We start from the raw sequence: 24015 nt of genomic DNA, 5'->3' as shown, positions 1-24015 counted from the left end.
TGATCTTGTTCTTGTAATGCCATTTCCTGCTGATAAGGCTGGAATGTTTAAATAGAATGAAAGATTATGTAATCTTTGACACAGGCCGATACAGAGATAGGAACTGGAATGAATGTGGGCAGATAATAGAAATAAACAGGTAAAGGGCATTGCCAGTGTTCTAGAAGAAAAATCTCTCAATCGACAAAAGAAAAAGAGTTCAATAACAGGATGTATCTTAATCTCCAATGTATTTTGATTTATTGGAGTGGGAAAGTTGTAAGTGTTCTGTATTTTCTGTATATGAAGAGAAGAAATAGTCTGAAATATGCAGCCAAAGTCAGTGTGAAGATGTTCAAAAGTAACACTCTTCTTCCTTATTTGGTAGAAACAGCACATAAGTCAGAATATGCTCCACCATGCCTTGATGCGAATTGTTCTCTTGAAGCTACATGCATGGGAGCGATGACAGCTTCTTCTGGTTTGTGGCTGCCGTCAGCACAGTCCAAAGTTTCTGCAGTAGAATTCAATAAAGCAATAAGCCAATCAGGAGAATTAGAGGCTAAAGCTGTAGCTGTCTCACAGAGGACCCTTTATGTGGCGGAAGGCTGGGGGGACGCGGCAGGAACACAGCGCCGGGCTAAGAAACATCTACCCTCTGTATCAACCTCTGCTGTTTCGCATTGACTAGCTTGATGTCTGTGACTAATCAGAGGTCTGCTTTGATCCGAGCGCTGTTTAGAAAACAACTGCTGATTTTTGTCTTGGTGTTTGAATGTCAGTCTCTTCCTGGTCATTTCCTTTTGTCCTTTAGTCAAGTGCTGTTTATTGTGAGACTAAATTCCAAAGTGGTGTATATAACCAATCAGCTTCCTTGCTACAATGGGACCACACCCACATAGAAGTCTGTGACTAATCAAATCTTTCCAGCTGTACTGTATCCTTCATGTTCTGGACATGAGTGGGGCCTCTGCTTAGAAAGTGAACTTTACATGAGTGCGGTCCTGAGACTTCATTTTCAATTTGTTTGGTCTGGGTGGAGAGTGAATGCTTAAATTGTTATAATATTGTCTAAAAGGCATTAAGTGTATTGAAAAAATGGCAGATGGCAAATGTACACATTCACTCAAGTGCTATCTAACTCACATTGTAGTGTTTCCTCATAACGTGTGAGTTTCTGCTGATCTTCCTCTGTTTGGAGATGTGATTGAGGATGTGATCTCACTCTCCAGAAATCCAGCCTATGTGACTCTTTGCTTATGACTGAAGCCAGGCTTGCCTTTATACTGGACACCCCACCCTGTTGCTCTCCCTCTCTCCCTCTCTCTCTCGCTCTCTCTTTCTCTCTGTCTCTCTTATCTCATGTAGAACAAGTCAGTAGAGGCGTGTAATGTCCATCCATACTCCAGATGGCATCCCGGTGTGGTTTTATCCCATGAGCGAGTATGAGAGCATCATCTCCAAAAACAAAACTCTTTTGTATCTAAATATTGTTTTAATCATTTACTTAATATAAACTATTTCATTCATGTAAACTACAGTGTTGAAGTTCTTTTTTATTTTAAACATTCATAAAAATGTATAGTTATATTGTTCATTTTGTAAAACAAAAATATTTTAATGCATTTTCATAAAACTATAGTTATTAGAAAAACAGATATAGACAGATAGATAGATAGATCGGTTGAGTGAATAATTCAATGACTCAGTCATGAAGACACTTGTCACATTTGAATTTGAACATACTTCACAACCATTAAAAAAGTTAGAATTTTCATATACTATAGGGAAGTATTTAATTTCGGATCAGTGACCATCACTTGTTTCAATCCTGATCATATTAGTGTGTTTGAATGAGTCGGTTGAGTGAGTGATTCAATGACTGACTCATAAAGACAGTCACTTGTTTCAATCCTGATTGAATTAGGGTGTTTAAATTATTCATTGACTCTCTTATAAAGGCAGTTACTTGTTGCCAACTATAGCATTATGAAGTACCCTATTGAAAGGGTCAGTATAAAATAAAATAAAATAATCATTTATAGTTGTATGCATGCTTATATATTTCTCCACACAGGATGTTTTTGTTATTCTAAAAAACAGAAATGCATTTAATCCCACCTGCTTTGTACACCTGCATGCCATGTCATGTTTGGGATATTCATGTAGGCAGCCAGGTCTACACCTGAATGAAGAGTTTGTAAAAGAATAATAACTTAATCACATACACAACATTATACGTTTAGGTTAGTAACCGAATTGCTTTATTAGATGTCTTAATCGAACTGTGAATTTCACTGTTTGCTGCTGCATTGTTTCTGTCTAACACAGGACATCAATCTGAATTTGCCAGCTGTTAATGTGATAAGACTATAATAATATCTACGTTACATTTAGCCTGCCTCAGACAAGAGACAAACAGTCTGTCTCTGTCTGTCTCTGTGGTCTACTGGCATGCAGAACCGGTATGCAGCAGGAATCTTTGGATCAAGGTAATTTCATGCTTCTACACATTTTCCCAGGCGGCTGAGCATGCTTTTACCTTTGTGAGTGTGATGTGGGCTGACATGTTGTCATAAGACACACACATACACACAATGAACACTCAGAAAGCACTCTGACAGGGACAAATGCATACATCTCAGGATAAAGTGGGTCATGTAAATATTTATGCTTTTATATAGTTTAAGCAGTAATTTTAACTTTTGATTTTTGTTTATCTTTTTAATGTCATTTTTAGATCTGCATTTGTTGAGAGGTTTCATGACAAATCTCTGATTTAAAAAAATCCTCTTTGTAATGAGTCTGTATGATAATAAAAGGAATAGTTCACACAAAAATGAAAATTTGCTGAAAATTTTCTCACCCTAATGCCATCCAAAATGTAGATGCAACAGTTTTAAAAATGTAACATTATGTCACATGTTCACCAATGGATCCTTTTAAGTGAATGAGTGCCGTCAAAGACAGTCCAAACTGCTGATAAAACATCACAATAATCCACAATTAATCCACACCATTCCAGTCCATCAGTTATCGGTTCATCATGATATTTTTAACTTAAAATCATTGCTTCCTCTATCCACAGCATTGCTTTCTGCAGTGAAAAAACTTTGTCTGAATCAGGAGAGAAATATGCACAGATCAAGTACCATTTACAAATGATAACAGTCCAAAATAGTTCTAAAACAAATATGTTGGTGGATTTTGATTTGAGAAACAACAGGGGATGGACTTTTTCACTGGAGAAAGCATTATTATGGATTATGGATTTGTTTTGGCCAGAAGTGACAGTTTAAACACATCTTTACGATGGGTTTGTTTCCTACAATTGTTTCCAAATCTGTTCGGACGAAGAAACAAACTCTTGGATGGCCTGAGGGTGAGTACATTTTCAGCAAATTTTATTTTTGTGTGAACTATTCTTTTAACGTCCGGCATTCCTCTTCCTGTCAATGTCTTGTAGAATGCTACTAAATTAGCATCTCTAATTAATTCACAAGATGGATGCTTTTGGGTTAGAATGAAATTCCAGTATGTGGTTTAGACCCACTGCTTGGCCAAAACAATTTGTGACTCATTCAGTTGCCACGTTAGTTCCTGACAGAGGAATATTTCAGTCATTTATCAACTGTATGCATGTCTGTTGAAATGTGTATGTTTTGTATGTTAGTTTGTATTTTTCCATATTTTTGTGCGGTTTGTCTACAACTAAGTCAAACAAAAGGTTTTGGCCTAGTGCTTATAAAGCACACAGAAGTTCAAAAAAAAAAAAAGTATTTTTTCATGAATGGAATATGTCAGACAACACAACAGTCCCTGTTATCTTTACATCTGTGCACCATTATGGCTCTTTTCAGAGATATGGTAGGTTCTGCTCTATTTACAACGCATATTTCATACTAACTCCAACATAAACATAAACACAAAAGGCACCTTTTTAGCTATTCATTAGAATAATGAGAGTGTTACTCAAGACGCCATTTCACAATTTACTTTCACCTTCATCACCTGTCACAGACTGTTATGATCAAATAATTAATGAATGTTTGTTGGTTTGTGGGTTGGCAGGGCAGCCTATCATTTAATTGTGGTTTCATCTCAGGGCTTTAACACATGGTTAATTCGTCAGTTATTTCTTACCGACCAACATCTGCTTTATGGAGAACAGACAGACAGACAAACAGGTGCAGGAAAATATTATTATCTGGATGACCAGGCATTTTAGATGAAGGAAAGCATGTCATATGTTTTCATCAACCTAATCTTGGGCATGGCAATAATGTCTTTGATATCCTGTAAAAGTTGTCAATTCAAGCTGTTTTCTTGCTTTCTTATTGGCTATTCGTTTTACACTGTTATGTAACCCAACAAGCCCAACTTGTCACTTCCCCTTTTGAAGACTCTGTTATTAAAGTTTTTGTGTGCTTTATTGTTCAATACCATGAACAATTGCGCACTCTTGTAAGTCATTCTGTGAAAACTGTTAATGTAGGTTCTATATTTTATGGGGATTTCCACTGTGCATGAATAAGAACTGCTTAGCGAGACTTGACTTAAGTGTATTTAACCCATTTATTACAAGCTTCGGTTGTGAATAATGTAAAATCATGCACTTGAATTGTGCATGAAATGCAGCACTAGCAGTAAGTTTACAGATGGGGTATTTAAAAGAATGCAATGGCAAATGGCAGCAGTGAATAAAATGAGTTCATTGGACATGTGCATCTGCACGTGAGGGGAAATAATAACCAGGAAAAAAAAAATCATATCATGTGTCATGTAGGCTATGTCATGCATGTAAAAATCTGTACTTATCCCGTCCGGGACTTGTTTCAAAGTGCACTAGATGTATTTTAGAGGGGTTGTGAGTAGAGGTTTACTTAGGGATTAGCTAGAATGCCATGCATGTGCAATGACTGGGCAGGAAGGGAAAAAAATTGAGCATTTTTGCAACGTGAATTGAGCAGGAGGAGGGACTGACATTGCCTTTTGGGTGGTCATGCAGTCAGAAGAGCTGATCTGCTTCATCTGTGTCTGCAGTTCAGAAGGAAAGACTCATGCTTGGGATTGCAGCCTCCGTGATGTAAAAAGTGAAAGTTTAAACAGTGCAAACGAGTTCTATTGATGCCTAAAGCAACAACACCATCGTCCTTTTTGCATAGGCACAGCCACATGCAGCTGGCACTGTGAGGTGGTAATATTAGTTAGCAACAGCGAGAAAAGCCCAAACATGGAACTTTTTTGCTTGGAAAAGGACGCAATCATGCGAGCTCAGAGAGATCCCAACATCTTCTGCGATGAAAGAGTATTACAAAGTCTTTTAACAGTGGAGGATCGATATGTTCCACAGGGACCCTATTTTAAATGTGTCCAGAAGGATATTCAGCCTTTTATGAGGCGGATGGTCGCGACGTGGATGCTGGAGGTTTGTAGTTGTAGTTTTACTTTTGTAAACTGTTTGCTTTAACTGTTTTAGAAGTATTATGTAATGTAGAATATGTTGGGAAGTACCTAAAGTATAGCTGTAACTTCGCTTGCATTCAGTGCAGACAATCAAACAAGAAAGAAAACATTTGTTCACACCTGTATGCAATATACATATTATATATGAAATCAGTTTGCAAAAGAAGGGTTTGATCTAGAAATCAGCAGGAAATGCTACGCTAAAACCTCCAAACTTCGTGTTAGTGTATGCTGTAAATGTTCATTTAATAGTAAACGCTTTAGTATTTGTCTTCAAGACATGCTTTATTAGATAGATGAGGTTTTGTGCTTTATTTACATGTGTCTTATGAATGGTTTTATGCATTCGTGTAATTTTTGCTAATTTTTGAAACAGATGCAGCCTTTGAGTTGCCCGGTGCGAAAGTGCAGCCATATTAAAAAAACGCCGATTTAAATGTATTTCAGTTCATCCAAGTAGCATAATAATTGTCGGATATAGTTGCATTAGAGCTATACATATGCATGCTATTATATGCTGTCATTGACACTACTTGCTGTTAGATCATATTTTTTTTAACGTGACGAATCACCAAAGCAGTCATGTGTGGGCGTCATTGGGTTTCACAGCACACCCTTGAAATGAATGAAGATCTTTACCGCTGGAAAGTTCCTCTTTCTCATGAAATGAGTTTCTAACAGTAAGCACATAATGTACAACCTGCAAATAGAAAAATTATATATATAGCCCTCAAAAAGCATGGTAGCCTATATAGTCTACGAAAATAACGTGAAATATGCCATGTCTGTTTACGTTGCATACATTAAGAGCAGTAGGCTAACAACAAAGTTGTAGCAAGAACAAACAAATGTTAAGTGAACAGTAATTTGATTATCAGATTGTGATTTAATTCTGTCCATGTCCCTGTAGGTTTGTGAAGAGGAGAAATGTGAAGAGGATGTCTTTCCCCTGGCTATGAACTACCTGGACCGATTTTTAGCTGCAGTTCCTACAAGAAAATGTTATTTGCAGCTCTTAGGGGCTGTGTGTCTCTTCCTGGCTTCAAAATTAAAAGCATGCCAACCGCTGTCGGCCAGGAAGCTCTGCATGTACACAGACAACTCCATTACATCTCAACAACTGCTGGTAAGAGCTGATGGCCTTGATGACAACAAGAAGTCTTTCATCTGTTGTGTAATATATATCATTCAGACCCTAGATTATATATTTTAGATTATATATGGCCCTAGGTTTGTGATCTGCTGATTCATCACTTTTTCGTCGTTGTGAAATATAACTGTTGAGGAAGTGAATTTAGCCTGCTTTGCCCCCTATTGGTTGTTTTTGATGTTGAACAGTCTTCTGGGTTGAGCTGTGATGAAATGCTCTTTTGGTTTTATCCTCTCTGATCAGCGTGAGAACAGTTTTGATGATTTGATACAGTTTCTACAAATTGGCAAAGACTCTCTACTTACATCAATACACTCTGTTCTAATCACGCATGAGCTGAAAACCCTGGTAATGTCTGAAGTTAAATGATCTCTAGAGCTTTTGGATATTATGTGAGTTTAAAGACAGGGAGAGAGCGATAACAGGTAAGACAACTGGTCCAACTGAGTGAACACAAAAAAACTTGTCACAGATTGCAGCAGGGATTCTTGTATAAAACAGACGCATCAGCAGACTGAAGGCTCCAGGTGGAGGTGGCTTAACGAGTCTTGACCTTAATCATTCAGTGTCACTTGTCAGGGACTGTCCCTGCCTGACGGAGCCTTCACTAACTTCAAATCTTTAACGCACTCACCAGCACACACATATAAAGGGTGTAGAGCTTCTCACTTTAGGCTGGTTTTCCCCTCGTGTCTCTGTTCTTTAGAGTTTCTCAGAAAGCAGCTTCAGTAGGCGAAACAAAGCCAGCTGGGCACGTGCGAGGAAGGAAGTTGAGCGTGTGCATGGAATGCAGCATCTGGTTGGTGGAGATCAAAGACAGGGGGCGGAGCTTTACATGATAACCTTATTTATTTTACAACTATGATGTCCCTTTGGGCAAGACAGATTTGTATTTAAAGAGCAATTTGACTCATTTCCCCCCTGTTTTGAAGAATCACATGTTGAAGAAAGTGTTGAGTGACACAGAAATGCAACCTAGACTTTTTTAAATGCCATTGTCAGTAGAGCCTAATGATTTATGTCACAACTTGTGTTTTAAGGCAGTTCAGGTCTTTTCATTTTTAAACATTGTAGTCTGGAGCAAGTGCGGCTTTACCACACTTTGCACACATGGAACACTAGGGGGCAATAAAATAGACTGCAGTCTAGCGTGATTAAAGTAGAAGTTTACTTCCAGAACTAAAATTTACAGGTAATGTACACAACCCCATGTCATCCAAGATGTTCATGTCTTCCTTTTCTTCAGTCGTAAAGAAATTATGTTTTTTAAGAAGAACATTTCAGGATTTTTCTCCATATAGTGGACTTCTATGGTGCCCCGATCTTTGAACTTCCAAAATGCAGTTTAAATGCGGCTTCAAACGATCCCAAATGCTGTTGTAAACGATTCCAGCCGAGGAAGAAGGGTCTTATTTAGTGAAATGATTGGTTATTTTTATAAATATAATACAATTTATATACTTTTTAATGTCAAATGCTCCTCTTTTCTGCTCCTCTTTGCTCTGCCTGAACTCTGTGTTTTTACGGTTCAATACAGTTGAGTTATGTCGAAAAACTCCCATCTCATGTTCTCCCTCAAATTCAAAATCGCCTTATATCGCTGTTTTACCTTTTTAGTTAAGGGTGTTTGATCATCTTTGCATGTTCACTTTGCAAAGACTGGGTTGGTACTTCTGCAGCGATATAGGATGGTTTTGAAATATTTTTGAAGTTGAGGGAGAAAATACAAGTTTTTCGACATTCCCTAACTGTGAACCAGAATACACAGAGTTCAGGCAAAGCAAGACAAAACATCTAAGATCAAACAATATTTAAAATGTATTTTTTTAAAGAAAATAACCGATCGTTCCGCTAGATAAGACCCTTCTTCCTCGGCTGGGAATGTTACAACCGTATTTGGGATGGTTTGAAGCCGCATTTAAACTGCATTTTGGAAGTTCAAACTCGGGGCACCATAGCAGTCCATTATATGGAGAAAAATCCTGAAATGTTTTCCTCAGAAAACATAATTTCTTTACGACTGAAGAAAGAAAGACATGAACATCTTGGATGACAAGGGGGTGAGTGCCTTATCTGTACATTTTTGTTCTGGAAGTGGACTTCTCCTTTAAGTCAAATACATTATCACTGACAAACAATAGTGAAGTGATGATATCACTGTGATATTGTGGTACTGAATATGCAAGTACCATGATATTTATGTGCTAAAGTTTGATCTAATATTTGTGCAGACCCTTTTAACAGTAAACTGCATATTTACTTTAAAGAAATTACTAAACTAAACCGTTAAAACTAAAATTATTAGCAATAGCAAATCTAGGCAGGTGGAGCTGGTGGAGGTGGAGGTTTTTAGGTGAACCAGTGTACAGTGAACACCAGACTATTCAAAGGGGACATCGGATTAAATTTTCACTTTTTTAATTTGAGCTTTTTTTGTATTTAGTTAGGTTTCTGGCATGTCTGCCAGCTCAGAAAACTGAAAAGAAAACATGCATTCAGTTTGTTATCTGTCTGAAACTGTGTCATCCAGCGAGCTGTTTAAATTTCTACGTAGACAGCTAGCTATTTGAATAAGACCATCTCTGAGCCATATATGGAGTCCAAGGCAGCAATTCATGTGTCTTGTGGTGGAGTGAGCAGTAGCTCATTATCATTTAAAGATATATGCACCGAAACGGGTTGCTATAAAAAAAGTGTTTTTTGACATGCTAAAAAGGGTGTTGTTTTACACGACCATTAAGGAATTTTAACCGAAGTATGTTACAGATAATTCATGAAGACCCTAAAGAATCATACCAACGTGTGGAAAATGAGCATCTGATGTCCCATTTAAATGTTGAGCAAGCAATATCATTGGCTGCAAAATCAGCCAATTAGCTTGTGCTATGTAGTAAATGATGTGATTGCTAGCAGACTGCATGTAAAGAACCTTGCATCTACATGTATATTTAATCAGTTCCACCAGCCAAAATCTTCACTGAAAATGTGAAGGGGCGATCTTCAGGTCACTTGGGGCTGTCTGTTACCAGCATAATAACCAAATCAAAACCAAAAAGGTGTATTGTGTGTACCATAGTCACTGCAGTTTATATGTGGTCCTGCCACGCATATTCATCATCTCTTGCTCTGTTTCTGTCTTTCTCTGTCTCTCTGTTGGAGTGGGAGTTGGTGGTTCTTAGCAAATTGAAATGGAACCTGGCTGCCATTACCCCACTTGACTTTATCGAACACATCCTGTACAAACTGCCCTTCTCCGAAGACAGACTGACGCTGATCCGCAAACACACGCAAACCTTCATCGCCCTCTGTGCAACAGGTAAATCCTGAGATGAGTGACAGCACACTGACATTTATGAGAAATGTGTCTGCATAAGCTAAAACATAGCCATTACTGTGCTAAAGATGTATGATGTGAATGTGTTATGATGCTTTCTGCCTTGTTATTTGTGTCTATATAAAAGTTTTGTATATTTAACTGGGTGTGTTTCTGCGGCCCTGCATCTGTTCAAGAGGCTGAGGCCTGAATGTGAGCCAAGACAGACGAGCTTTTTTGAGCTGTTGCAAATGTTTTTGGTGTTTCTGTCATTGCCTTTAACAATTTTCTCAAGTTAGGAATGTTGGTTTTCTGCACAGCTGCTTTACTGTGGCAGTCAGTCGAAAGTAGGGTGTTTATTCAAGGATGACTGTTGCGTCCTGAAATAAGCAGCATGCTAACACCAACAAAGCAGATGAAACGTACGACTTCCAGCACGGAATAGCAGAGGCTTTCCTCCCCAGCTGAAAACCCAGGGCCCGTTCTCAGGATCTCAAGGCAGAGGAAGAGGGGGAGTAGTTCCTGGAAACCTCAAAGCCCTTTGAGAGATGAAGGGAGGGAGTGGGAGGAGAAGGAAGGCTCTCCTGACTTTTTCATTCGCAGCTGTAGGACGATTTAAGGGAGGTTGCGATGTTAAAACAGGTCTGAAACCGGAGAGCGTGTGAACGTCAGGTTCAGGTTTGCGAGGAATCCAAAACACATGTAAGATGCAGTAAGACTCCTCAATCAGATTGCATTATCACAACTGTTTCCTGGGAAGTTGTTTTGAAGTTTCTCACAGGTGAGTAATGTTCTAGGGAACGTACTGACCAGGTCACTGATGTTTCGGGATGTGTGTGTGCTTGTTTTTTTCCTCAGATCACAGCTTCACCATGTACCCTCCCTCCATGATCGCCACAGGATGTGTGGGGGCAGCAGTAAGTGGCCTTCAGCCCGACCAGAGCAACCAAAATCTGTGGGGGGACAATCTGACAGAGCTGTTGGCTAAAATCACCCACACTGAGGTGGTAAGTGTCCAGTTCCTACTGTAAATAAAGTAAAAGAAAATCTCAAACTTTATATAGCAAATTACCTTTCAAGTTAGGGTTTAACCCAGGATTAGCTCTAGTTTATTTGTTAGCTGTACAGTAATCCATTTATTCTGTGACATTTTATGAAAGAACAACTTCCTGATGATCCTGATGGATTTATCTGTTTCCTATTGAAAAAGGAAGCTGGGGCGGGATGTATCTCAGGGCTCATCTGTTTTTTAAAAGCTTTACTTCAAGCAGTGTTGAAGCTGTTTTGTAACGTTTTGTTTGTATTAATATTTTTTTATTAATTAAAAAATTAATGTTTTAGTATCTGTTCTATTTTTGTCATTTTATTAGGTTTTTTTATATGGCTGTATAGTTTTTATTCATTTTATATTTTAGTTTTAGTTATTTTAATACATTAAGTTAAACTAAATGAAAATGAGAAATGTTGCCTTGGCAATCAGATGAAATAAAATACTTTTTTTTTTATTTTAGTGTCAGTTAACCTTTTTAATTTCAGTTAATATATATATATATATATATATATATATATATTTCAGATAACAAAACTGTTTTTTTATGGTTTTAGTTTTAGTTAACTAAAGTAACCCCCATTTCAAGGGACAGCTATTTCCTGTTTTTGTATTATCACATTTGTCACAGACATAATTTCTTACTTTAAACACTTTAAAGTTTTTGTTTATCTGTTTTCTATTGAAAAAGGAAGCTGGGACAGAACACCACCTCTCAGGGCTCATCTGTTTTTTTAAAAGCTTTATTTCAAGCAGTGTTGTTTTAATATCATTGAAATACTGTTTTGTTTTTATTAATATTTTGAAATATATATATTTTTTAAAATGTTATTTATTGTTATTTTTTGTAATTTTATTAGTTTGTGTGTGTAAATTATAAATATATACATATATTAATATTTATTTATATATATATAATTTTACTTTTTTCAGATAACAAAACTATTTCCTATTTTTCACATTAAAGACAAAAAAGATAAATGAATTAACCACAAATAATTTTCTATAATTTTCTGATGTTTCTAGAGCTTTATATTTTTTTCAGTCTAAATTTTATTTATTTATTTATTTTTATATTATTTTAATATACTACTAATAATTTATTATTTTCAACACTTTTAAGTTTGCTAAGGTCCCCTGGTTGAGAAACACTGTTCTAGAGAATGAGAGCATTTATTAAAGGATAGTTTAGTAATGTCAATTTTTCAGTTCAGTTTTACTGGTGGACATAGCGTACATGTGCGTGTGCAGGACATTCGTGCATGACTGTATGGAAATGGAGAAATGTGTCATTTTATGAATGAGTGTTTGTATGTGTTCACTGCAGCAATGGTGGTGTGTTTTCAGAGCTGCATACTTGTGGCGAGACACAGGCCTCTCAACCACATCTGTGGAATAAAGTGCAATGTTACACACACACACACACACACACTCACTCAGGCTCTCACACAAACGTACACATCTTGGCTTCAGGCTGTTTTGAAAGTCTCACAGTAAAACTTTTTTGAATTGGACCCAGAGAGTGAACGCCCCATTTAAACTCCTCACATACACTCATAAGGTTTAACACATTCTTTTCTCTCTCCTCAGTGTGATGTGTTAAGTTTTTTCTCCACCTTCAGTTCTGGAAAAAACACCACATGCCGCCATTAACAACCATTATTTCCTGTGCCTGTAGTTGTCAGGACAACAAAGGCCTGTTGTGGCCGTCTCATTCGGTCTAGGGAAAGAACAGGTTTTAATTATCCTGAGAAAAAGACGAGAGTTTGATACGGCATCATTCCGTCAGACCTCCCACAATTCTGCAGAAAGAGACAGACACAGGAATCAATGTTTTATTGTTTGAAAAATAAAGGTTGCGCAGGGTGTTTTTGCAGTGATGCCAACTAAAAGAACCATTTTTGGTTTCCAAAAGAACGTTTCAGTGAACATTTCTTAGAAGAACCATATTTCTTGGTGTAAAAAGCATTTTTAAAAACTTGAAAGGTTCTATGGATGTTAAAGGTTCTTTATGGAGTACATAGTCCTGTGTAGCATAAAGCATAAAATCCGAACCAGTTTGCAGTTTCATTTTGGCTAAGAACTGCCTGCTTAGACAGGAAAAAATCTGTCTGACTGACATGAGAAAAACAAGTTTGTTTCATTTTATGTGGTGCTTAGGGGCGGGTGAATCTGAAACAAACTGTAAACATGATTTGTGAAAACAACAAAGATTACTGGAGTAAAAGTACTATTTCAGTCTTTATACTTCAAAAAACTTTATGGTTGCTTGCTGTTCTTTTATAATTAATTGTGAAAATGACTAGCAGTTTCTGAGAGAAAAGTGTTTCAAAGGAAAGCCTACACTCATTTTTTTCAGTCTAGTTACCACAATAATCATGGACAAATCATTGAAGTAAATGCACAACAGCATCATTGTTGTATTTGAACAGTTATGCACATCTTTTGTGCAGAATCTCATAAAAATAACAGTTCCAAAAGTGGGGGTTTGTAGCAGTGCGACCTGCTACATCTGAAGAACCTTTTGTGTAATGGGGAAAGGTTCCATGGATGTTAAAAGTTCTTCATGGAACCATCCATGCAAGTAAAGAACCTTTATTTTTAAGTGTAAACAACTTTGAAAGGTTCCAAAATCTGTGGTTCCAATAAAGAATGTTACACTGTTAACTGAAAGGTTCATTGGGGAACCAAAAATGATTCTTTTATAGAATCACTGCAAAAACTCCCTTTTGGAATCTCGATTTTTAAGAGTCAGTATGCAGTGTCATTAGGCTGACATTAGTGCACATAGTGCTTACCTTGGTTTCTTCTTCTTCTCTCTCTTTCTTCTAGGACTGTCTGAAATCATGTCAAGAGCAGATCGAGCAGTTGCTGACCAACAGCCTGAAAGAAAGTCAACAACAGCATCAACAGCAACAGGAGGGCAGAGCCAGCAACAAAGGGATGCAATCTCAAAACCTGTCCTGCACCCCGACAGATGTCCGTGATGTCAACTTATGATGTCGGTTCCTGTTCCTATCCACCTCCTCAGCCTACAAAAGATTCAATTACTATTATATTACTGTATTTAAGTTTTATTTCAAAGCCACATTAGATGGTCATACACGCATAATATAAGAACGCAAGCTTGATGTTTTATAACGGAGCAAAACAGCTGCTGCTGCCGTCTCATATCCGCAGGCGGTGGCGTTTTACATACTTGAATTTAATTGAATTGGCCTCAAACCATGATTGAATAATGCAGTATATTGTATATTACTTAACAAAGAGCATACATCTGTTTTGGCTGTCATATGCAACTGTATTATTATCATTCTAATTTATATTGTTATTTAATAATTATAATAATAATACCTATTATTACTAAAAATATTATGCTTTTTATCTTATAAAATATGTATTTACTTAGTCATTCCCAGAGGCCGTTTTTTATATAATATATGGTGTATGTGATCCCACAAAAATGCTGTTGAATGGATAGAAACATTCATCAGTTTCTTCAGTGGGATCCGTTTGCTTATAGAGATATTAATACAATGATCTGATGAGTTGCTTCTCAAGTAACTCTTCTTTTAGGGACTATTTACAGTGAATGTTGTTGCATGCATTAAGCATATATGAATATTAATAAGTTAAAAGGTTTCTATCCATGCATGGTGACCATCACGGCTTTATGAGCACGTAGGACAGTTTCAGATGGACACTAAGTATGTAATGAAAGTAGTGTAACGGTGAGGTAGGGAAGGAAGGAAAGAAAGAGGCGAACTGAAGAATGCACGTTGAAAGATTTTGCACGTGATTGAAATATTAGGTGGTTTCTGGAATGCTCTATAATGTTGATAATGAATGCATCAAATGTAATGCTGTTCGCTCATCAAACCTGTTTAAACACCGTCAGATGTGGGTCAGAGACTATGCTGGAAGGATTTGATCATTTGGGAGTCTTAAAATCCTTCTTAGCAAAGACACGATACAAATGCACTTTCAGATATCACCTCTCGCTGGTTATCCGTGGTATACAAGAGGAGGGCGACTTATTTCTAAGGGGTTTTTTTTTTTTTTTTTTTTGCATTGTTTTTCCTAAGTTATTTTTGTTTTGGGGCTGGTTTCCCATATTAGGTGTGCTTGCGGGTTATAGTTTTAAATTTAGACCAATAAATTTAGACCGAAAACTGATCTAACAGTCAAATGGTGAGGTTTGACATGCCAAGATTGGTTGCGTTTTACTTTAGTTGTGTTGAATTCATGTCAGCATAGATAGGACATCATCAAATTTCATTAAATCACTTTATTTTATTAGTCTATTTTATGTTCTTTTCTCAAAATATCAGTCATCTACTTGAACTTTTCTCATATATAGGAAAAAGATATTTTGAAACATGCCATTTTCTTTTCTCTTTCTTCATTACTTTGTTCTTGCACTTTTGAAAATTGATTTCTCAAATCAGTTCTCTTAATATTAGAGGAGTTAAAAGTAACTCAGAGGTCTGAGATGCTTAAGATGTTTACTTCGAATATATTACGTGTTGTGATGACACTAGCGTGCCATTCCAACACATCTATGCAAATGAGTGTTTTTCAAACAATGTTCATTTTGATTTTCAATGTTCACCCATTTCCCCACATTTAAGTTTTGAGTGTGTTTGTGTGCTGTTAGATCCTTTAGTTCATTTTGTGTTCTTCCCATTCCTTTATTTCTGTGTAAATGTTTGAACTTGTGTTCCAGTGCTGCTAAAAGAAAAAGAAAAATGAAAAAAGAGCTATTGCATACCTTCATTTCGGTTTCCGTGTTGCTGCTATATCAGATTATTGAACATGTTTTCGTGGTGGCTGCATGTCTGTTTTCTGTTTGCATTTACACTGTCAATTATTTTCATGCATGAAGTGCCTTGGCGGTTACTTGCAGATATTTGCATGAACAAGTCTTGCCTCATTTGTGTTTAATGTTATCTGACTTAACTGTTGTCTGACTTCTTTTTCTAGCTATTATATTACTTTGTGTTATGAAACACCTTTATTGTTTTCAAGTAATGTTCCTGCCCACAGTCACAATACCTCACAGTACTTCAGCCAGGTAGTTTATAGAAGAGTAGTAGGTCTAAAAAAGGGGCGTTGAAGCTTTTTAACAAGTTTGTTACCCTACAGGATAAGCCTGAAAACTTTTTTTTTCTTTTATTAACTTATCAGATACACACTCACCAAACAGCTATAAATGTATTGTCTTATGAGGTGGTATATGTAAGACTGGGGCAACGTGTCGTTTAATTACAAAATATTGTTTTAAATTGTGTTTGAATTATGTTGAAGCAGCCACCTTTTGTTAAAAGTTCCACCTCCACATCCACAAAAATACCCAAAGACATGGCATTTCAGCAATACCTTATTTTTTATTTTTGCCCTTGGACACTTACCTCATTTGGACCTATCAGACATTAAATTCAATAAATCTAAATTTGAGAAATAAAAACTGTGTTCAGTTTTTTTTGTTGTTGGAATAAACTCAGAAACCACTGTAAGATATGTGGGAACTGAATGGCGCTCTTCTTTGGTGATTCATATGAATTGGGCCAAATGGTCTCCATCTTTCACACAGCTGTGGCCTCACATAAGAAGTTACACTTATTCTCATATAGGAATAATGGGTTGAACAGTGTCTTGCTGACCCCTGGTGCTTAGAAAAGGGGTTGGCATTATAACAGGCAGATTTAGCCTGTAACATCACGTAATTAGCTATTTATATCGTATTGAAATAATTATATTATTATTTTAAACAACTTGTTTTTTATTACACTCCTGTAAATAAAATCAGTTGTACCTTTATGACAAATTTGAGTGTCCACACACAAGCAAATTGTTTTTCGATATAAAAATATCAATAATCACGAATAAAAATCCACATCTATATGCAAAACATGTCTATGTAAGCCGTTATCGATAACATTTTATATCTTTTTTTTTTTAGTTTATGCATGTTTAGCCCACATTGTGCGTGTTAGCACGTGAGGGACTTTTATTTTGAAACGGCATTCAACAGCAATTTATTTGCTGCTCCTTTCACTCGTTTTGAAATTCTGTAGCGTTTCTGACTTCACATCTCATACTTTACCGCGTTCATGGAGGGCTGATGCAGAGGAAGTATGTATCAAATCACGTTTTGAACGAATTTGTGTAGAGATATGCTGTTTATCCCTAAAAACATATATATTCCTTCGTGTTTTGTTTATTTGTCGTGCGAGTTCTCCAGCTGTCTCAGTGCAGAGTTTGCCTTTTGAAGTATTTCACAAGTGCACATGCATGAAAGACCCATATAGTGTACTTGAACGTTACAGCTGGCTAGCTTGGATTGTAATACTAATGCTGTCACAATAACAACTGAATGTTGTATAGTATTCTTTCACTTTAGACACAAAAGCGTTGCAATCTTATTGGAGTCTTTTAGATGCTTTGGAATTCATTATGTGGCTGCTGATATTGTTTGTTTATACTTTCTGTTTTATTTTGAAAGCTTATGGTTTGGTAGAGGATCAAGTGCAGATATGACACCATCAAAAGAAGGCATGTCCTCCCTCATCGAAAAGACCATAAAGCTGAGGAGGGAGGAACAGGCACGGCAGGTTGTCCTGGCATGGGCTGTGCTGAATATGTCTTTGGCTGGGATGATCTATACTGAGATGTGAGTTCAGACATACCCCTAATGTGATTTTTAGTGTCTTCTGAACCTCGGGTAACCAAGTCACCTTGTGTTTTAGGTCTGGGAAGCTTCTTAGCAGATACTATAACATAACCTACTGGCCCATCTGGTATATTGGTAAGTGTATAATAAGACCTCAAAGCATGTCTGTAATCTAGTATGGTGTTTTTCATCTGACTGGTTTTGTTGGACAGAGCTTGCCTTGGCTTCCCTGTTCAGTCTCAATGCGCTTTTTGACTTCTGGAAGTATTTCAAGTACACCATGGCCCCGTCCACGATCACCATCAGTCCAGAGCAACATCAACTTCTTGGACTCAAGGGCTCAGGTGAGTTAGTGTTTTGGGTAAAAACAATTATGCAAAATGCTGTTTCTTGAGGCAAAGACAATTCTTGAATACTTTTATTGCATAATACTGCCCTGCATCAAATTTGCTGAATGAAATCAAATACTTGCTTCTTACAAATTTTGGGGTGATGATTACATAAATAGTGGCTGTTTTGCTCAACCATGTTACACTTTTGTACTAAATAGGATGCATTTTGCAGCATTTTTGCTTTCGATAACTATTTGTATGGTGAAGACATCTTGTATTATCTGTTAATCACCAGAAAGACACAGTTATTCACAAAAACATGATTCTTGACTTCATCTGAGCTGATTGTTTAATTCTCTGCTGATTTTCACATGTGTGAATGTTTCTGAAAACATTTGCATGTCAAATCTTGATTTCGAGGTTAGAATTATAGCCAGTGACGAAGGAAAATGCATGACCCAGTTGTTGTCTGCCACATCTGTTGGTGTTTTGCTACAGCCAAACAATGACAGATTTTGTGGGGAAAACGTATTTAGCTTATTTAGTAAAGTTCTTTGACATTAAATTATGTATTTAAACGTTTTTCCAATCCTCAATGTTAATAAAAATAAATAAATAAATAGAAAATAAATAGATTAATAAATAAACACTGAAACAAACCATAACAAATAAATAAATATATAAAAGGATTCATCTGTCAACACTAACAGTCACCACATGATTTTTCAAGATGCTGTACTTTGTAATGAATTTATCAGATTTGCTTTAAAATTATTTAGTTTGTTGCTTTGGTAATGGTGGAAACTAATCTGTCATTGCTGTGTTAACAGGGATTCAAGCCTCTCCACCTCAGAAACAAGAAAAGAAAGAAGCTCCAGTCTCAGTCCAGTCGTCGCCCCTGCAGGGACAGAATGTACTCAGTTTTAGCCCTGCACGACCTTCAAGCACCAGCCCCAAGTTTTCCCCCAGCTGTGTGTCTGGGTTCAGTCCACCTCTGAGCAGCCCTTCTTCAGCAGGAGGACCCTTCTCACCCTCCATGGCATTTGGCAAGGTTGCGTATTTAGAAATGCTTCTTTAGAAACGTATTTTCAGTATTCTGTTCACACACGCGCTGCATTTGCTTCCTTGCTTTGTATGTCTGCAGGTGATGAACTATAGTCCATCTCCAAGCTCTTCTCCATACCCAAGCAACCTCGGACCGGCAGAGGGCACTAGTCTCCGTGCTCGTTACCGCACATCCCCGTCTGTCTTTAATTCGCCCGGAGGTAAGGAGGACTACATTGATGATCTGAAGACTTTGGAGAAGTTTTTACGCACGGAAGAGGAGAAAAGCCACCGCAGTCAATTGGGTAATTTGGGGAGTCCTGCATGAACATGAAGGTGTTGAATCAAACTGTGGCTGTGGCTTCATCACTGCAACATCTCATTTAGGGAGTCCAGAGTCAACATCTCCAAGACACAGTCCATCATTCTGGAACTACAGTCGTTCAGTAGGAGATTATGCGCAGAGTCTAAGGAAGTTTCAGTATCAGCCGGCCTGCCGTTCACAGGCACCATCTGCCCATAAAGACGACACAGAGCTGGGCTCTAAACAAGCTGCTGAAGAGGTGAGGATAAAATTAATAGCAAGATTTCAAGTTATCTTTGTTTAATTTGTATTAATTCCTAAGTTTTGTTTCTTTAGAGGATTTTAAAGTAAAGAGATTTTTCAATTTACTACAGGTCTGGGCAAGAATCACAACGAGTCGAGCGGTGACGGATAGTATTGACAGCTGGACTGCTAAACTGAGAAATGTGAGGAGTATTATTATTATTATTATTATTATTATTTATGTATGTATGTTTGTATGTTTTAGTAGTTTAAGTTTTAGTATTAATTTAGTTATTAATTGTAGTATTAATTTAGTATTTAATAATGGTAATAAAGAATTAAATAATAAATTATTATTGTAACTTAATAAAAATATTTTTTTTAGTATTTATTCATTCTTATTAATTTATTGAATAACAACAATAATAAGAATAATGATTATTTTATATAAATTATTATACACTCTTAGTTTTTGTAAATTTTATTATTTATTTTAGATTTATATTTATTAATTGTTGTTTTTGTTTATTTAGTATCTATTTATTCTTTAAGAATAAAATAATACATCTCATTTAATTATTATTAATATTACTATTTTTTTTTTTTTCTTTTGAAGTGGATAAATGACACCATTCTAGTTCATCTGGTCCGAGAGATAGACTCAGTCAACAGTCAGCTCAGGAGGATGGGCTGCCCTGAGCTCCAGATCGGAGGTAATAGTCTTTTCTGCCAAAGATATTTACTTGTAAAAGTTTCTATTAAGTCTCACTTTTGTTGTCTTTGTTTCCTGAAGAGGCCAGTATCAGCAGTCTCAAACAAGCTGCTGTGGTCAAAGCTTCTGCAATCCCCACCCTCAATGCTATCGTACAATATCTGGACGTCACACCAAACCAGGAATATCTTGTGGAGAGAATTAAGGGTGAGCAGAATGTACAATTGGGATTAAACAATAAATATTTAGACTTGCTATGGTCCTATATCATGAACAGAGATAATGCTATTGTGTGTTCATTTGTATCAATGCTCTTGTCTTGCAGAACTAGCCCACAGTGGCTGCATGAGCTCTTTCCGCTGGAATGGAGGAGGAGACCTGAAAAATCGGAAATGGGACACAGACCTTCCGACAGACTCTGCGGTGTGTTCTTCCAAACATTTGGAGCATTTAAATGCCATATTACCAAAGCATTGCAGTTTAGAGGAGAGCATAACAAATTATTGCTGCATTGCATTTATTTTGCCTCTATATCAACACAAACACAGATCCTGATGCATGTGCTGTGTACATACCTGGACTCACGACTTCCTCCACATCCTAAGTATCCTGATGGAAAAACCTTTACATCCCAGCATTTCATACAGACACCTGACAAACCGGGTATGCGTAGACAGTGTGTTGCATTGAGTTTTATACCAGTGTTGTTTTAGCATAATTGAGATATTTATTATAGTTCTTATTAAGATTTTTACCCCTGGTTTCACAGACAAGGCTTAAGCCTAGTCCTAGACTAAAATGTAAGTCTGAGCTGTTTCAACTGAAAGAAACTTGCACTGATTGATCTTAAAATTTATCAGTGCCTTTGTTTTGTCTCAAAATGGACATGTTATGTCCTGTTATGTTTTTTTTTTTTTCTAAGCCATTTTTATAAAAATTACTTAAATGTCCTAATTGAACTATGGCCTAATCCTGGCTTAGTCTAAGCCCTGTTTGTGAAACCAGGCCTGAGTTTGTTTTTATATTTTAGTTTTAATTTGAGTTAAAGTTTTAGTAATTTTGTTGTGCATTTTTTTTTATATTTTTAAGCTAAAATGTTACCTTGGCAACAACTTGAATATTTCTTATTTTTATGTTTTTAGTTTGAGATAACTAATTATTTTTGTAAAGCCTGTTTAATCTATGACTCTGTCATTTTATTTGTGAATTTCAACAGACATGTCCAATGAGAACCTGTTTTGCATTCATCAAAGTAGCACAAACCCTCCTCATTATCAGCTTGTCTACCAGGGCCACATCTACAGCTTGCCTAAGGTAAGAACATACTCTCCAACTATAATTACAGTGGAGTAGCTTTCCTGTGACTAATGCTTGACTGTGTTTCCACAGGGCAGAAATAACTTGTTTCATACCATCCTAATGTTTCTCTACATTATCAAAACCAAGGAGTCTGGCATGCTGGGGTGAGTGCAGATCTATCATGTTATCCGTGATCTGCTTGGTTTTAAGACATTTTTGTAGCTAGTTTCTATTTTTGGTTTGTTATTTGGATCCTGAAAGTATGTTACACATTAAAATATGAAGTGGATGAAACCTTTCCCCCCTTTTTTGTACCAGGAGAGTGAATCTAGGCCTTTCAGGGGTGAATGTACTCTGGATCTTCGGGGACTGAGATTGTCACGTTATCAGAGGAAAACACTGCACAAGCCTTGGGATGTGATAAAGACTGTTTTTTACCTTTACATTCTTGTGATGTTGCATGTTTTTGAGATGCATTGTACTGTCGCATTACTTGCAACCTTAATGCAAATACAGATTATAGCACACAGTCAAGTCATTTTTAGCTGAAAAATGTTTTAACTCCAACACTGAGATATTTATGACTTGAAACAGTGTCAAAATGGATTTTGTTCCACTGGATTTTGTATACATATTTTTGTATTTCATTCATACAAGGAAAAACAATGTAGTTATACATGAATGTAATTTCCTTATGTTTAGTTTGGATGAGGGGACACTGCAGGAATTATGATTTTTTTTTTTTTTGAGTTATGAAGCCGTTACTGGTAGTTTTTCTTCATGCACTTGTAATGACATGCAACCATGAACAAGCATAAGTCATACTTAATTTTTAAAAACAGTTTGGTGTAGGAATATTAATTTACTTGGTCTCAGTAACTGGCTTTTCTTATTATTCCTCACTTCTTTTGGCAATATACACAAGAGCTGGGATGACAGATGATCCCCAACACTGAATGCCAAATTACACATTTAACAAAAGTTTGTTGCTTGTATTTTATATAATGTCTGAAATGAAACTTGAAATGGAATGAACTTCCACATTTGTCTTTGGTTTTCAAATGAATAAATGACCAGCATTGTTCTTACATATTTTTTACTCGAAAGTCTTGACTTCTATTCCCAGTGTTATCCACTGGATGGTGGTGCTGCACACCTAGAAATGGTTATAAACTGTAAGAATATATTTGTGTCATTTTAATATTTTATAATAGCGTTTATAGCCGCTTCACCGGTACTACAGTTTAGATTTCCTAGAACGCCAGTTAAAATTGACTTACGTTTATGCACAGGGTGTGAGAGAATATACGATTTTTTTAAAAGACTTCTTCCATATTTACCACAAGGTTATTATTCGGTACCATGGTATTACCGTCTATTACGTCTGCTGTACAATTGTAGTACTTTTTGTGAGGTAAAAGTTACGTGTTTGGTAAAAAGGAATAATAATAATTTTATTATATGAAAATAATAGAATTTAGTGTTTGAAATATGTCTCTTACATTTAAGAAGTTTGAATAAGAGAAAAAAAAATTAAATATTACTACCACCGTTTGCTATCCATGCGTAACATGATACGTCACAGACGCTCTCGTAACATGAACTGCATGTCCCATGGTGCCTTGCGCCGCGCGTCATCCCGCCGTGCGTATCCGTTCGTGTGTCGCTTCTCTCTGTGTTGAAAAAAAAAAAGCACCGTGCGGTTCGCAGCGATGTCAGTCCAAGCTGTGGCAGCGAAAATGGCCGAGGTCGAATTAAAAGACGTGGCCGGTAAAGACGCTTCCCCCGCCATATCTCCGCTGACACCCAAGGCAGAGGAGAAGAAGAGTGAAAATAACTCTAGTTCGTCATCAGCAGCAGTAGCGGCCGCGGCGGTGGAGCCGAGCCCGGTGACCACCGCTCCGAACCCCGTGAAGATGCCGCAGGCGTCCGCGATGAAGCGGCCGGATCAGCAGCAGAACGGCGGTGAGGCGTTTGTCAACTGCGATGGCACCGTGGCCGAGGCGCCGCGAATGAAAAAGGTAACGAGGACTGATTATGGAGAGATTCGTGAAATATGTGACGGAGCTCGTTTTGAACAGTTCATCCGCTGTCGTGTGTCATTGTGCGGCGATGATTCCTGGCCTATCGAACCTTACTAGCAGCGTAACAGCTGTAAATTTGCGTCCGTTTACCTCCAGCTGTCAGGGGATGATCGGTGACAGATGTACCGAGTGCTTTCACGGGGTTTTTGATCGGATCACGTTGATTTCGAGCGCCTGAGTGATTCTTACCAATGACTGAAAGAGACCCGCAGTGCGCGTGTCGTGGCGCTGCATGCGTTTATCCGGGTCAAAACATACAGTTCCAAAACACATCGTGCTTGATACTGCAACACTTTTATAACAACTTTAATGACGAATTCGTAAGCACATTATGTAATGCTTTAGATAAGCAGCTGTATGTTTTTAAT

The 24015-nt window shown here is 37.1% G+C and overlaps 3 protein-coding genes across 3 annotated transcripts in view; all 3 read left to right on the top strand.

The window, feature by feature from the left end:
• The first annotated feature begins 4747 nt into the window (after window positions 1-4747).
• ccnd2b (cyclin D2, b) lies at window positions 4748-16412 on the top strand. Its single transcript, XM_051108325.1, has 5 exons — window positions 4748-5407; window positions 6356-6572; window positions 9753-9911; window positions 10767-10915; window positions 13789-16412. Exons 1-5 carry the CDS (start codon window positions 5213-5215, stop codon window positions 13954-13956), a joined length of 888 nt encoding a protein of 295 aa, XP_050964282.1. The 5' UTR covers window positions 4748-5212; the 3' UTR covers window positions 13957-16412.
• Window positions 16413-16982: 570 nt separating this feature from the next.
• On the top strand, window positions 16983-22651 carry tmem209 (transmembrane protein 209). The gene is made up of 15 exons (XM_051107298.1): window positions 16983-17091; window positions 17462-17629; window positions 17706-17764; window positions 17842-17973; window positions 18792-19012; window positions 19106-19310; window positions 19393-19568; window positions 19684-19755; window positions 20169-20265; window positions 20346-20471; window positions 20590-20687; window positions 20813-20927; window positions 21481-21578; window positions 21654-21727; window positions 21882-22651. Exons 1-15 carry the CDS (start codon window positions 17081-17083, stop codon window positions 21934-21936), a joined length of 1707 nt encoding a protein of 568 aa, XP_050963255.1. The 5' UTR covers window positions 16983-17080; the 3' UTR covers window positions 21937-22651.
• Window positions 22652-23210: 559 nt separating this feature from the next.
• The window catches only part of ahcyl2b (adenosylhomocysteinase like 2b), a 34371-nt gene continuing 33566 nt past the window's right edge, over window positions 23211-24015 (top strand). Inside the window, exon 1 of the mRNA XM_051107297.1 lies at window positions 23211-23584. Coding sequence (XP_050963254.1) covers window positions 23276-23584 — 309 coding nt within the window. The 5' untranslated portion in view covers window positions 23211-23275. The remainder of the gene's footprint in view (window positions 23585-24015) is intronic.

Source organism: Labeo rohita, chromosome 4 (assembly GCF_022985175.1).
Source record: "Labeo rohita strain BAU-BD-2019 chromosome 4, IGBB_LRoh.1.0, whole genome shotgun sequence".
NCBI lineage: Eukaryota > Metazoa > Chordata > Actinopteri > Cypriniformes > Cyprinidae > Labeo > Labeo rohita.
The sequence above is the reverse complement of the archived record's forward strand: the minus strand, read 5'-3'. Positions and strand labels throughout refer to the sequence as shown.

Coding starts and splice junctions, on each gene's coding strand:
- ccnd2b (XM_051108325.1), top strand. CDS start 5,213: ATGGAACTTTTTTGCTTGGAAAAGGACGCAATCATGCGAGCTCAGAGA. Junction 5,408..6,355: donor TCGCGACGTGGATGCTGGAG/GTTTGTAGTTGT, acceptor ATGTCCCTGTAG/GTTTGTGAAGAGGAGAAATG. Junction 6,573..9,752: donor TACATCTCAACAACTGCTGG/TAAGAGCTGATG, acceptor TCTCTCTGTTGG/AGTGGGAGTTGGTGGTTCTT.
- tmem209 (XM_051107298.1), top strand. Junction 17,765..17,841: donor CTGGCCCATCTGGTATATTG/GTAAGTGTATAA, acceptor TTTGTTGGACAG/AGCTTGCCTTGGCTTCCCTG. Junction 17,974..18,791: donor TCTTGGACTCAAGGGCTCAG/GTGAGTTAGTGT, acceptor CTGTGTTAACAG/GGATTCAAGCCTCTCCACCT.